The 15,917-nt window shown below is 44.5% G+C and overlaps 2 protein-coding genes across 2 annotated transcripts; one reads left to right on the top strand and one right to left on the bottom strand.

The window, feature by feature from the left end:
• Positions 1-1,210: 1,210 nt before the first annotated feature.
• On the bottom strand, positions 1,211-5,246 carry LOC103643550 (uncharacterized). The gene is made up of 9 exons (XM_035964283.1): positions 5,118-5,246; positions 4,811-4,990; positions 3,895-3,969; positions 3,682-3,808; positions 3,547-3,611; positions 3,099-3,410; positions 2,852-2,889; positions 2,306-2,456; positions 1,211-2,212 (listed from the first exon to the last, which is right to left on the bottom strand). The coding sequence occupies exons 2-6, from the start codon at positions 4,910-4,912 to the stop codon at positions 3,321-3,323; spliced, it is 459 nt and encodes a 152-aa protein (XP_035820176.1). The 5' UTR covers positions 4,913-4,990; positions 5,118-5,246; the 3' UTR covers positions 1,211-2,212; positions 2,306-2,456; positions 2,852-2,889; positions 3,099-3,320.
• On the top strand, positions 5,246-8,367 carry LOC103643551 (uncharacterized). Its single transcript, XM_020546773.3, has one exon. The coding sequence runs from the start codon at positions 5,501-5,503 to the stop codon at positions 8,186-8,188; it is 2,688 nt and encodes an 895-aa protein (XP_020402362.1). The 5' UTR covers positions 5,246-5,500; the 3' UTR covers positions 8,189-8,367.
• Positions 8,368-15,917: the final 7,550 nt, after the last annotated feature.

Here is a 15,917-nt window from a genome sequence, read left to right as displayed (position 1 = left end):
AGGCTTCAACCAAGATTCCCAAGAGCAAAAAAAAGGGGTTTAATAGTATGATAATCCTTGGGGCTTGGAGTATTTGGAAGCAGCGAAACAGGTGTGTTTTTGAAGGAGCTCGACCCTGCCTTAATACCTTAGAGGATGGATTTAAAGACGAGATGAGATTTTGGGTTTCTGCTGGAGCCAAGAACTTGCGCTCTCTTTTTGACCCTGGATAGAGAAATGAAAGTCTTATAGCCTATTAAAAGACGGGGGTGTTGGTGTGTCGTATGTGTCTGTGTGGTGTGTGTTTTGTAAGGGTGAGTGTGTGTTTGTGTTGTGTGTGTTCTGTTTGTCCCGGGCCACAAGCCCTTTTTCCCTCTACTTTAATTTAATGATACGCAGCCCTCCTGCGTATTCGAAAAAAAAGAGTCCACACCGGTATCTACTCCAGCCACAACATTCGCACCCTCATGACGCTGCGACTGCAGAGGGATTTCAACTCGTCGGCTCCTACCTTCGGCTTCTACTCCAGCCTCATCGTGTGCGGTGCCCCCGTTGCGACTCCAGGGAGATGTTAGACTGTGTGTGTGGGCCAGCACCACTGTTGGGATGCCGACCCATTAGGGTTAGGGTTTTGTGTCTATATATGTAACCACCACCTCTATGCAATACATCAAGGGTTTCCATTCTCCAACTCATAGAGCTATTTCCTTGCACTAGTGGTCCCCCAATAGTTCTTCCTTTATTTGATGGACACAAAAAAAACTCCCCATCTCCCCTCAAATAAAGTGGGAGTTTCATCTCACCAAATAGCATGAGCCCCACAATAACTACCACTTTTCCCCACTGCCATGGCTACAAACTCTGTCCGAACACCGCCAATCCATGCCCCATGCCGATGAGCCCAAGCCCCAAGTCATCAGTCCCAAACTGGCACCTCTCAGGTGAGCAACGCCAGTCCATGCCCGCTTCATGCGAGCGCAGCCCAAAGCTGCCGGTTCCTGTGCCTACAAGCCCAGCCCTGAGTTGTTGTCCCTAAGCCTCCACGGCTCCACCTCCCACCTAACTCCGATGATCTGTGTTTGTGCTGAACCAAGGACGAGTTAGATGGACCCGCAACAGGGATAGATAAGAAAGAGATGGCCATCGTCAATCCAACTTTAGCCATGTGACCACAACCAAAAGCAATGGTGGCCAAGACATCCTGAGCTACCGAATCAAACACCGGTAAGCTGCCCTCATCCAATGAGATTATGCACCACTTGAACCAATGTTGTGATCTCTGTTGTTGGCCAAAATTGGGGAGGGGGATTGTGCTCTCTACTTGAGTTGTGTCGGGTGATCGATGTCAAGGGTTTCCATGGAGGGCTCTAGGGAGAGGTGCATTTAGCAGGGTAAGGAAGGCGAGGCTGATGAGGGGTGGCCGACAATGAACTAGGATGCAAAGGATATGCTCAATGAAGGTGGAGAGGATGGAAAAATAAAATAACCCACATACATGTGGGTCCCTAGAAGGGCAAACTTTTCAATGATAAACAAGACCAACGAGACTTGGGTGCTCCACCGCTAAATCTGAAATGACACAACATTTAAGGCTACTCTTTAACCGATGTGATTTAACTATAGCATGAATTTTCCACATGTGGTAAAAACTTCTAAGAAATCTGTTTTACGAGCAGTCGAGCACCATATCTGAATCCTACGTACTCTTAGAAAGATGTTTGTTAGAGCATCTCCACTAGTTCTCCAATATCTCGTCCATATTAAAATAGTATTGGGCACCCTAATACTATTTCTGAGATTATTCGGGGAGATAATTTTGCATTCCTCGATAATTTGTTCCAATTATTCTTTCTGGTTGTGCAAATACCCTAGTAACATATAAATATATTCAAGTGTGATCATCCCCTATGGTTCACATGAATAAGATAGACAAACCAATCCTTTTTATACAGAACTTGCATATTGAAATATATGCAATGAGAAACATCTTCAATAACCAAACCTAAATTATTCGTATATCTAGATGGTACAAAAATCAGAAGTAAGCAAAACCTGATCTTACATTTATATGAACTGTTTGTAGCAAGCTGTTGTGCTTGAAATCTGAAGCTTATAGGACTTAATTCACTGAGATTTTCATTGTCATCCAAAGAATGAGCTATCTTGTGAACGTTGGTATTCCACGGTTTTGCACTCAACGAACAAATGACAGCAGGTTTTGGGGTGCGAAAGTCTTGTAAAAGATAAAATATACATACATTTAGTTGTTCATATTTGATAAAACAAAAAATTAGTCATGCAAACATGTCAGTTAGGCAAAACGTACCTAGAATAAATGATTTATGTTTGGACATAACATCAGTATGACCTAAATCAAGATTCTCAGTATTAACAGTTCTTGAACTGTGTGGTGGCAGGTCACTTGCAGCCTTATCCCAAGCAGGTAAAGTTGATGAGCAGTTCAGTAGAACCTGTTCCTGTAACAGAATAATTTAAACAACAACAGAGACAACATATATCTGTTATACTCACTACACATAACAAAACAGAGAGAAATAAGCTATCATAATTCAACAAGAGAACTAATGTTTAAGACGACAAGGATAGCCATTCATAGTAGCAAAAATACATGTAAGTATGTTCAATTCCCATTTAATACTCTCTCTGTTCCAAATTCTAAGTCGATTTGGCTTTTCTAGATACATAGATTTTACTATGTATTGAATTGTAAGTATCTAGGTGCATAACAAAAACTATGTATCTAGAAAACCCAAAACGACTTATCATTTTAAACAAAGGGAGTCGTATGTTCAGGAAAAATAATTCAATCTGACAGAATGAGTTACAAAAAGCCTGATTGCTCAAACCATACCTTAATGGTTAGACTATTATGGCCAAAGAAACTCCAAGCTGAAACAAGGAGAAAGTTTACTTAGCATCTAATAAGATATCATTACAGCATGTACAAAAATATTTCCCAGAACCATTAATACATAAAGATATATACTCAGCAAAAGTTCGTATGTCAATTTGTCAGTGTACACAAATCTAAATAACCAGATCACGAAGACAGATAAGAGTTCAGATTTTCATAAAAAGTGGCAACAGCGCATCCATACCTTTCAATAATTCTACAAAGGATTGCAAGGCAGACATTGCCTTAGATACTCTTATAGATTTTAAGGCTGGTTGAAGCCCTGGACCTTGGAGAACTAATGAAGAAGGCCACCTACTTAATTAAATAAAAGAGAGCAAATCAAAAGCATATTGAAATAGATGTGAGAAGTGAAAATGTTCTGTATACCAATATCATCAGTGCAACATAATATATGTAGAGGATACTAAGGAGGCAATAACCATTTTGTTTCCCATGAAGCTCCATAAGTGAGTTTGACTGCTACATGATAATTGCAGTTTGTATCTAACCCATGCTGCAAACACAAATCATGAAATAAAAAAGGTCATATGAAAGATCTGTTTGAGAAAAAGGTCATACGGAGAACCTACTCCTAAAAAATCATGTTATGGAATAAAAACAAAGAGAAAGCAAGGAACATCATATGTCACCTTTAATAAACAAAGCTCCATAAACCTGCCCAAGCACTGTTCTGAGGGGAGCATCTTGCTATATCCTGCAAAAGAAGGGAAAATCATTTTGAAATGAATTACTGCATTGTAATCAAAATGAAAATTCCAAATTACCAATCACACGGCCCTCCTGAAGTGCAGGCAGAGTTGTACATGATGTTAGAATGTTAGAGGTATCCAAAACTACTTCATTGCTGTGATGAAATGTTTCCACCATACTGGAACTAGCAACATCAGAATTCTAGCAACAACAGAAATACAGAACTTGTTAACAGAAACTATTTTCTTTTCTGCAGAAAGAAGTGGGAAATGGGAATTCAAGGATACCTTATGCATAGTGTACCGAAATGCATCAGGTGAGACAATAAATTCAAAATCATCATTTCTCCCTAATCGAACTTCCTGCAGCAGTCCCACCACAAATATAATAACTAATCAATGTAACATCCAGAAATATAACATCAAAAGCTTATACTTCATAGTAGAGAGTAACAGAAGGTAGAAGTAGTCTATCCAAAGAGGAATGCAACAAACAAGTGAAGGCTATGTGACCTCCATTGGAGGCATTTCATTTTCCTTCTAGACTCATATTTCTAAAACTATTTTTCCACTAAAAACATTAAGAAACCTTTGTATCTGAACCACAAATGCCTTTTATATATCTATCGAGCATCACAGCATCGCAATTGCTTCGCAAGAGAAGATTAGAGCATCCGCATGTCAATGCTCAACTGGAATTGGATGGCAACTTCAGGATCAGGATCATGACTAGGCACCAGAGTGCACGCATAGTGTTATTTATTTTGTGAGTCAGAGTGTACACATAGTTATGAAGAGAACTATTGAGTTCTAGGGATTAATCTAATAATCAAATCCAAATGATATGATTGCTGAGATTTTGAACTTCAGTGACTATTGATATTTCTGAACAGCCTATGTTACTTTACTATAAGTTCATTAGCTCAAGCTTTAGGCACATTGAGCTAACCAAATGTGTTGGAGCACAAACTAAACTGTGATTGTGCAACTGTTGCATGCGGTTCAGTGTTAAAATCATGCACGCTGCATAACTAACCATTTCTAACCCATTTTACTTCACCAACCAATTCGACTGAACACCCCAACATCCAGATTTGAATGCTCATTTCCAATTCTGGAGCAGCCACATGACATTTCTTTGCACAGAAATTAACATGCAACAATGAATGCATAAAAAGGGGCAAAAATGCCACAAACATTGTACCACGTTCACAGCGCACAGATCAGTCCTCCCATCATTCTGATCAAACTTCGAGTCCACGTAAATATTCTCTCCCAGACACCTCCACCCATGGTCAAGCATCATGGAGCGCAACTCACACCGAACTGCTTCTGCGACCAGTGAACCTGAGCATACCAGAGCCTCCTCTTCACCCACCTCCACCTACAATGGCAAACACCATACACATTGACCAGTAAATAGTTACATACAGAGCACATAAGAGTGACCATTGTATTGCAGAAAAACCTAGAACCGATGTGGGGCACGGGAGGAAAGGACACGGACTCACCGAGGCGCCAAGGAAGGCGGCCGCGATCTCGGAGACCGCCTCGACCGCCACTAGGGACTGGCATCTCTGCAACGATCGGGAGGACGAAGGGTTGAAAACCGTCACCAGGAACGAAGGTGTCGTGCCTGGGTGTTAGGAGTGGCTGCCATGTGGGGCCATTGCCAGGGGGCAAGTAGATTTCTACAGCTATAAAAGAACAGTTGTATAGGCTAAGAGGGAGATCAATTACCAATTATCATAATACAAACACTATCGTCATCTATTTTCTCATCTTCTTCCTAGCTATTCCCTTCTCCAAGTCTCATTCTTCTCTGAGCTCTTCCTCTCTGATCCCCTTTCCCAGGTGTTGCTAACATTTGGTATCAGACTAGGACTCAATCTCGATGGAGGCCACGATGCAGGATATTCTAGACGCACTGGCGCGCATGGAGGCACGCTTGACCGATGCGCTGGTGGGTCGCTGCGGCGAGCCGTACGCACGCGAGCACACTTCCCCCTTCGATGGATCCGCGCCTCCTTCTTCCATCGTCAACACACAGTACCGCGACGAGGCAATCCTTCCGCCTCTCGTCCACGACGACGCTGCGAAGGTGGCGTCCTTGGATTCGGGAAACGACTTTGGCCTGCAGCAGACCGCCACGGTGCTTGCGTCCCTGGGGTCCGACGAGATGTCTTCGTCGACCACGCTCCTCGCCGGCTCCATATCCGACCGCTACATTCCGCCGTTCTACGACGACGACTGCTACACCATGCCACAGCCGTTTGTCGATACTCTCGCCAACCCCGACGATGACCTCCTCCAGGAGCTCGACGTGTTGGACGAGGATGCCGCGAGCGCCAACGCGGCTGACGACGATTCAGGCGCTGTCCTCGTCTATGCGCCGCTCGACTCGAACATCGACAGCAGCGGATCACCGCGCTACCCGTGCCTCCCCGAGGGTGCGGTGTTGTTCCATCGGGACCCGGACGAGAAGGTCCTCATCGGCGGGACGGAGTTGTCCGGCGAAGTCCGCCGCCTCCGTTTCTCCTTGCCGTCACCAGACCAGGCGATGAACCCCGCGCTCGTCCCCAACACCGACGCAGAGGAGGAGGAGGTTCTCACCATCACGCCCACCAAGTGTTTGATGAGAGTCCTCAACCGGCGCACCTACTCCGTCCCCAACCTCCCGGAGGAAAAGGTGCAGAACTTGATCCGCGTCGGCGGCGACAAGCTCAGGTTTCCCGATGACAGGACCATGTTTCCCAACAGCGCCAACGCCTACACCGACGACATTGGCAGGCTTGTCCTGTCCCACGGCTCCATCCACATCGCGCTCGACATCGAATGCGGGGTGACGAGCTGGGCCGCCTACCTGTTGTCATGGGACATCCTAGCCATGTCGTTCGCGCTGCGGGACTCTCACGAGGCGCGGATGCAGTTCACGCTGGTGCGCGGTGTGCCAGTCATGATTGGTGTGCTCGCGTCCAAATGCTTCGCCTACCCGACCCGTGCCTTACATATGGCGCACTGCTTCTGCTGCTACAGCCCTTTGCAACTCTACGATGGACTGTACTTGATCGAGGATGATCGTGTACTGCATCCCAGAGGGTACTGGATCCTGTCCGGCCCGCCAATCAACTGGAAGAAGTACTGGAAGGGGTGGGAGCGGACGAAGGAGGATGCAGCTAACAACTGTGCCCATGGCTACTACACTGCTGGAAAGGGAACTGTGCTGGTAGCTAACAATTTTGGTGATGACCTCTTTGCTGGCAGCAATGAGATCAAACAACCATGGCCTCCACCTCTGGAGTTAGCGTGCTTGGATTGGAACATCATGGTCTTCTTTGTGTTTCGTGTTTCCACGACCCTCTTCATCGACATTGACTCAGCTGGCTTTGGCACTGGTCTCGAGCTGTGGTCTAGCAGGGCCAGCGACAAAAACAAGTTCATGCTTGAACAACTGCATAGGAACAAGATGTCCAATAGGGCCACCCATGGGTGTTATGCCTGTCGACGGCCAATCCACCTTCGTGGACAGGATACCATTTGTTCCGGCTGCAATGATGGTTTTATCCAGGAAAGCAGTGAGATGGGTGGCGTACTGAACACTTATGGGCTCCTTGAACCAGACTTTGAAGAGCGTCGAGCCAAAAGAATTGGAATGATGGACGCCATATCTGCCCTTATCCAGCAACAGATGGCAGAAATAGGAAGAGATAGTTTGTTTGATATACATGGTCGACAAGGGACTTGTACTGAACATAGAAGGAGATCAACTGCTATTCATACTCTCATAATTGGGTGCATCCCTTCTCCTGCAGTTGGTAGTAGTGAATCTAGTGATGTCAATATTATCATGAGGGGAGGCTCTGGAGTTCGCGCTGTCCATCCAAATTTCAGTAGTCTAGTTGTTGGTTCAAGTCTGGAAGCTCTATTTGAGCATCTACTACTCCAAAACAATCGTCAAGCCACACCTCCTGCTCCACAGTCAGCTATTGACTCCATGTCGATTGGGTACAATACCACCATATCAGTGCCACAAATGCATGCAGTTTGCCTGAAGCTCCTCGAGAAGAATCTTCAGCCGGGAATGCGAGCTCTCGACGTTGGTTCAGGGATTGGTTTGGCCGCTGGCCTTGTTCCTTCTGGTCTGAGTGCTGTCAGCAGTGGCCAAGGTAATTTTTCAGTATTTGTTTGGGATCTTGGTGATAGCGGCTTGGTTACCTCTAGTCTGAGTGCCGTCAGCAGTGACCAAGGCAATTTTTCAGTCTTTGTTTGGGATCCTGGTGATCGTGGCTTGGTTACCTATGGTCTGAGAGTTGTCAGTATTGCAAGAGTTACTGCTATTATGTCAGGCACATATGCAAGAGCTGCTGCTACAACTTCCTCTCCGAAGATGCGCCAGACCCAGTTCAGATGGCGGGCCGAAGAGAGGCGTGATGCATTCAACAATGATGCTAATCCACAGATGAAGTTGATTCTACACCGTCAGCGTCTTGGGGGCAAGCCGCGTTTCAAGGAGTGGGGAATGTTAGGAGTGGCTGCCATGTGGGGCCATTGCCAGGGGGCAAGTAGATTTCTACAGCTATAAAAGAACAGTTGTATAGGCTAAGAGGGAGATCAATTACCAATTATCATAATACAAACACTATCGTCATCTATTTTCTCATCTTCTTCCTAGCTATTCCCTTCTCCAAGTCTCATTCTTCTCTGAGCTCTTCCTCTCTGATCCCCTTTCCCAGGTGTTGCTAACACTGGGGTGCGGAGCAGAGCGGTAGGGTGAGTGATACCTGGAAGACGAGGAGGGCGTCGGCGGGGGGCTGGGGTAGGCACGCGAGGCGGTGGCGGCGGGAGACCCTGCAGCAGAGGATTTCGAGGTCTACTGCGGGTACAGGGGCCGCGGCTGAGACCGAGAGCTGGCGGAGGATAAATGGGGGCAGCGAGGAGGTGGGGGAAGAGGTGGAGGAGGAGGCAGCGGCGGCGCGGATGAGCACCTTGTTATGGAACATGGTGGTCTACTCGTAGCACCTTGCGGAGGCGGCTTCAGCGGCTAGTTTTTCTGTCGCATGCAGTTACGACTTATCTCTATTCTCTATTTCTCTCCTAACTATTAAGAGTGGATTGTAGACTGCCCCCGTCTCCTACCCCGTCTGCCAGCCACTAACCCCGCCGCTAAGCGCCCGCCGCGACCGCTCCGCGCGAATCCCTGAGCGAAGCGCCCGCCCGGCCGGCTCTTCCAACCCTTCTCCGTTCGCCCCGGCCTCAGCGCTTCCTCCGCGATGCTCGCGATGTCCTCCCTACCGAGACAGCCGTCGGGACGTACGCCCAGCCGCCTCCCCCACCGCCCACCTACACTATCGAGATTGCTGTCGTCCTCGCGTCCGCCTACCCACCCCGTTGTGCCCTTGGGCCCGGATCTGGCCCGACGAACAACAGATCCCGATCGCGCGCGCAGCGCCGCAGTCGTCGATTGTAGCGACAGCCGCCTAGCCGGACGATTGAGCCCCGCCGCTGCTGCCGTCCGTGGAATGGACTGGCTGCCGACGAGCTGAGCCGCCCGTGGAATGGAACTGGCAGCCTCCTCCTCCTCCGCCGCCGCCAGTGTGACTCGCTGCTTGACTCATGTGTCGACGGTGTGATTTGCAGTCGCCGTAAGGCCGCCTGAGGAGGAAGCTCGGTCAGTGCCAGTGACTCCACAGCTTGGCCAGAAGTCCAGTCCTGGCAGCAGCCTCGCCGAGAGGATGCAGACAAGAGCTGGATTCATGGTGCTGAAGCTCAACATGCCCTTCAGCACAACAGTTGGAGCTGACAATTCAGTACCCAAAGTTCCATCGCCCTACCTCACCATCCCGCCTGGCCTGAGCCCAGCTACGCTGCTGGAGTCACCAGTCTTCGTTTCTAATTCCATGGTATGTGCTCTTGTAAGTATTGCTTAAGAATGCTTGCTTTACCACAATCAGTATTGCTTTCGTCTATGGATGCTAAACTGGGAGTTCAAGAATGCTTGCTTTAATAAACTTTTGACCTCTCCAGGGGAGTTCGTGAAAGCTCTACTTCAGTTCCATGATGATCAGTTCTGCCTTGTTTTGTAGCATCCAGTCTCTTCTTTCCAAACAGGCTTCTGTTTGTTTTCTCAAAAGCAGAAAAATAGTATCGTAACGTTCAAATATTTCAAAGTTTTCTCGAAAGCAGGAATATGATGATCAATCTCTTTTCATTCCATAGTTATATGGCAATGTATGCCCCGCACTTCAGGTCCAAACTTCCCCCTTATGTACTACTTGGAACTCCAATATAACAGTTGTTAATGTTGTCAAAGCTGGATAGGAATTTCATGTGTTTGCTTTGTTCATATTCATATCTGTATTTTGAATCATCATGTTATTTCATATGTAAATTAACTAAGGAGGTATCACCTAGGACAATTATTTTAATAAACTCCGATACTGAAGCTATTCCGTACCTGACAGCAATGTTTTTTTTGTTTCCTTGCAATTCTTCAGGGCCAGGGCTCGCCAACCACGGGGACGCTATTCATGTTTGGTAGCACAAATGACAATGATCCTATTAGATTTGGAGGTGGTCCTCCTTCAGTTGGAGATGGCCCTAATGATTTTTGTTTCAAGCCCTTAGATCTGAAATCCTCACACTACACTGCTGAAGCAATGAAGGTTAGCAACATGTGAATAGTTCATAGGTTATTCCTGTGACACTTGCGTGGTAGTGATTGAAGGTTAGTACATTTGGATACTTCATAGGTTATTCATGATAACATTTGCTTCTGCGCTAATGGTAAAAGGATCTCTAAACTTAGAAAGTATTCGTATAAACGTGCAATTTGCAGTGATGTTTGTTTCTGAAATTTTGCCCCGAGTCTAGATGAGAAATCGGTTAAATCCAAAGGGTTTTGCTCTGTAAGTCTTTTATCTGTTGCACTACCTGTATATGTTTGTTTTTTCTTTGCTTTGTCCACATTCAGTTTTTTTTTTAAAAAATATCATGAAATGAGACAATTAGTGTGGACATTTAAAAGTCTTCAGGCCGGCCATGCGGCCTGTTCTCACAGAACTGATACTAAAAGATCAATTAAGATCTTACCATCAGATAAATAAATTATCATTAATTTCTCTCTTATTAGAGATAAAATTTCCCTTTTAAAGGTAATCACTGATCTAAGATATGGTACTGCATCCCCTTTCAGGTTTGTTCTTGTGGAGGCTACACATTGATCATCAATCTTATCCTGAGGCAGGTTCTCTTGTGTATTGTGAACGGTCGTACTCTCCATTACTTTATATTGGTTATGCTCCCCTTCTAAATCCATATGTTTAGTGTCATACCAAATCTTTTGTACAAGCAAGTAATTTTTTCGTACTGGTAAACATAATGCAGGTTGTGCTTGGAACAGTTCTGGCAGCATTGGTACCAGTTGTTGGTTTTAATGCAGTAATGACATCAGAGCACTTTGCATCATTTCTGGTATGTTGATTGACTACTAGGGATGTGAGTTGCACTTCTTTTGAGTCATTGGGTCAATCCAAAACTTGCTAAAATGAATAAGAATGACATTATACATAATTATTTATGGAGAGAAATGAACTAAACTAGCGGACCTAGAAAGCACCATTTGGTACCCACCTGCATCCCTGATCTACCTACGTGTTACCCTTTATTTCTTAGCTTTTTCCCATTTCAGTAAAACCTTGGTTGCAAGCTAATTCATCTCCCCTGTCCTCTTTTTTATTTCAAAAATAGGTGTTTATAATTCTCCATGTAGTCGCTCTTGTTATTACATCAAAGCTTGGCTGCTCTTGCTATCATCTGGTCACTCCGCATGAATATACAATGTGTTCTCAAACAAATAGAATATGATGATATTCTTGTTTTGAAATTTAGCATGAGATATAACTTATAGCCAGGACACTAATTTTTTATTGCACCAACATATAGCAGTTGGTATTTGTATCCATTTGGATTTGACATAGTAAGTCAAGTATGATGGTAAGTTTTCTAGGCTACTCAATGAGCCGACGTCGATGTGTTGTGCCACTACTCTGTATTTAGTTCTTTTGATCAGCTTGCTATCGATGTTCAGGCTTAGAACATACAAAACCAAAGAGTATAGAGCTAAGATATTTTAACCATGGCTTTGTGTTCCTGAAGGTTGAGGTGAAGCGGATGCTTGCCCGTGCGCAAGACAAGCTGATGACCCAGCTCACATTGGCGAGGCACAGTGCAGACAAGAAGCGTGTCGTAGCACAACTGAAAAAGAATTGTGTAGCCGCAAGGACCACTAAGCAGGCAGAGCATCAGGAGATTTGGCCAGGTGCCACCTTCGTTTAGCTGATGGAACTGGTGCTCATAGGGAGATGAGAATAAACATGGCATGCGAGACCCCTCTCTGATGCCTTGTGTTGTTTCAATAGAATTTGATATGTCCATTTCTAGGGGAAATTGTTTAAATTCTGTAAATTCTGTAATAAGACTTACCGTAGTCATGTCGTATTTTTAACAGCGAGAGAAGGTGACATTAACGTTTGGATTCTGCAGATTTTGTAATAAGACTGACAACAACCATGTCTTTTTCTTTGTATATGAATTCTAATATGCCATGCATGAGAATTGTGAAATATAATATCTGTGATTTGTTATGTTAAAATGTGACAAAAAATAGAGAAAACTGTTTATGGTAGTAGAACAGAATAACTCCCATGGGCTGCTAGAGGATGACGAGAGTTATGAAAAGAACACAATAATTCCCATGGGCTATTGGTGACCGACGGGAATTAGTGGCGTAACTCCCGTCGGCCCTCTCTGGCCAACGAGGATTAGTGGTGTGTGCCACGGTCGAGACGACGCACATACAGGCCGACGGGAATTAATTAATTTCCGTCGGCGGCCGACGAGAATTAACTAAACCCCGACTAGGTATTCCTGTCGGTCGAGAACCAACAGGAATAAGTACTATACTGACGGGAATAAATAATTCCCGTCGGTATAGTGCTAATTCCTGTCGGTTCTTGGCCGACGGGAATTACTTGGATTCCTGTTGTGATAGGATTGTATTTTGTTGGTTCTTGTTCTGATCTCCAGATATATTCTTCAACCATCTTTTCCCCTTTATTAATAATTTCTATTTAGAATCATTAATCTGGGACACCTGTAACATTATCAAGTTACTCCTTGTGCTGACGACTTTCTGTATTCTGTTTTTTGCATGCTTAATGATATTGGTGTTACTCTAATGACTACAGAAAATGGCATCGGATTTCCTGGGTACTTCTAGATTTGGGTTGATGCGACTTGGTTTGTCTGTACAGTTTTGATCTGGCATGGTGTTTTTGACGATAGAGCTGCCTGACGCCAAGGGTGTGAAGCAGAACTTAAAGCTTAAAGGTCATTTCAACTTGTCAGCTAAGGGCTCAGATGACTCGTCCTGCGAGTTTGATCTTGAGTTGTTTGATGTCGTCTATTTAATACATGTTGAATGTAGCGTTTCAGATTTTGATTGTATTAGCCTTCCTATTTGCAGGAGAGCAAAGCAGTTATTGTCCCAAGAACCATATGCTACCAGAACAAGAAAGATGAGAGCGGTTGGTGGCCAAGGCTCGTGAAAAAGGACTTGTGTTCTTGAAGGTTGACTGGACAAATGGTAAGATGAGGATGGCAAAGATGTTGGATGTTAGTATTTCACTTTTGGTTGATTATGTTTTTTCTTATGCGCCTGACAACTCTAGATATGCAACCAGACGTGCTTTATTCTTGTTCCTGTTTTGTTTTCCTTATGTATTAATTCCTTAACTTGTAATGCACATGATGTTTTTCTTATGTATTAATTCCTTAACTTGTAATGCACATGATGTTTTTATGTATTAACTAGGTATATGCCCGTGCGTTGCAACGGGTGACATTTGTACACGCATAGATCATTGTTTAGTGATGTTATCAACTGATGGGTCACACTTGTGTATGCATAGGTCATTGTTTAGTGATGTTATCAACCGAATTCTGCGTGTCAGGTTGACACGCGAGGGAGATGGCATCGGGAGGCAGGCTCGGGGGCGGGGCATCGGGTGTGTGCGACCATGAATCGCGTCGGGAGGCAGGCTCGGGGGGCGGCAGGTGGCTAGAGGTCGTGGCATGCGGAGCGCTGCGCGATTGGAGCAAGAGACGGGGAAGAGCTAGAGGAGACCAGGCGTGGATGGTTTTGCCAAAAGTGTTGAGTGCATTTGTCGGAGATAGGAAAGGCAGAACCAGAGAGGGTCAGCCTACCCCTTACCTTCTTCATAGTAGTAAGTTAGGTACCTATACGTTGTTATGGACATACATATTCCTTGTTTAAATAAGAGTTATATAAACATGTTCCAACAGAATTTGCGAGTAAAGTTTGTTTGGTGTTTATACCTTTCCCTCGTGATCTTCTAGACTGCCTTCTTCATCGAGATAAGTAGAGATTGACATATCCTATTTGAATGTGAACCAATCCTATGATTCATTTACCAACTGTATTTTTATATGTGCCTGAAACGTTGTGGGTTCCACAACATTGTACAAGCTTGGCTATATTGGGCACCAACTATATATAAAGCTAGTTTATCCATGTCGGCTTATGTACAACTTTACATTCACAAGCTACATTTGTCTGAAAGAACCACGAAGCAAAAAAAAAAGGAACAAAGCCTTTGATTTCCTCTAAAGCATGCAACAACCAAAATCTTATCTTCTAGCTATATGCCAACTGGTTGAACTTGAATTGATTGTCCCCAAAGCACGAGAGGCAGCCCTGCGTTTGGTCCTTGGGGTTCACGTCGCCGCCATTCGACGTGTCGATCGCCTCCACCAGGGACACCACCTCCGCCATCTCGGGACGCTTGTCCGGGTTTGTGTCCCAGCATCGGGTTTGTGTCCCAGCATTGCACGTTCGTTAGCGAGCTAGGACAACAATGCGATATCTCAGGCCTAAGGTTTTGTACAAAAGTTTATTTTGCCTTAGGCTTTCCATGACAAACATGGCAACAAGGAACGGGACAGAGACATGTCTTTGTTTTCACCTGGTGAACGAAAAGCTGAGATCAGGGTATGGCATGTTACAACAGTATATCTCCCACAGGTAGTTTCCAAAGTTGTACACGCCACACTTCCTATTGTAAGCGTGGCCATTGAGGACCTACATGCATATGCCAAAGTGCATAAGCATCTACATTTATACTGTGTTTTAGGAAAAAAGCATAAGACAATCTCTCCATCATAATCTTATGTTTTAAATGGAATCGCTATTACCCGCACTACTGCCAATTATAGGAGCACAAAATAAGGACCTCACAATATGATTTCCATGCAAAAGCGGAAAGGGAAAGTGCATAAAGCGGAAAGGGTGATACACGATGACCATGAAATCAAGAAAACCGATGCTTTATATAGTAGAAGAGAAGAGAAAAGGAAAGAATTATTTTATTGTCGTCAAACTTAATCTCTCCGTTTATAAACATTCAAGTTTAAAATTATACATCTGTAATGAAAGCATAACATTATGGAGTCATTTCCCACATCAATGCATTGTACATAAGATCACAAAACACAAACCTAGCCCTCGAAATCTCCTCTTGTATATCATGCAATCCTTCTCTTATAGCAGGTATCTGCTTGTTCTCAAATCTGATCTGCTCTGGCTCCCGGTACAATGACTGAACCTTCACAAATAACTCTTTGCGCAAAGCTTCGAACTCCATCTTTCATAACTTAGCACCAACACTTCTTTCATGCCACCCTTGATAATATCCTTGTATTCCATTTCATTATCAACACTAACTCTAGGAATGGTTTGTTTGGCAAGTATATGGATCTCATCTTCAATGACAAATAATTCTTGCCTAAGGCCATGAATATCCTCTAGCACAAGAGTATTATCAGCAACAATTCAATGAATCTCTTCACAACGAACTGCAAGTTTCTACTGGAAAGGGAGCAGAGGCATGGGTCCAGGAACTCCTCTAGCTAATGGATTTGACGAGGAATTTCTTTAGCCATTATTGCTCCAAAGTTGGCAGCCATGTGGTATTCTGATGGTGCCTGCAATGGTGTGGGTAGAAGAGGACACACAACATATGAATGAATGGATATGCTCGAATAACATGGGATAAAAAATTGAACTATCTTGAACAGTTAAAATGGCATAAGTATGTGACTGGAATTGGATATGGTAAATAGATTATCATTTCCAAACAAGCATGACTGCATTTCAGTACACAAAACAACATCATACGACATGATTGCACAAACACACCTAAGGTAAAAAGTGTAGGTATTTCACCAACCAACAA

The sequence above is a fragment of the Zea mays genome, chromosome 1 (genome assembly GCF_902167145.1).
Source record: "Zea mays cultivar B73 chromosome 1, Zm-B73-REFERENCE-NAM-5.0, whole genome shotgun sequence".
Classification (NCBI taxonomy): domain Eukaryota; kingdom Viridiplantae; phylum Streptophyta; class Magnoliopsida; order Poales; family Poaceae; genus Zea; species Zea mays.
This window is presented reverse-complemented; position numbering and strand designations above follow the sequence as displayed.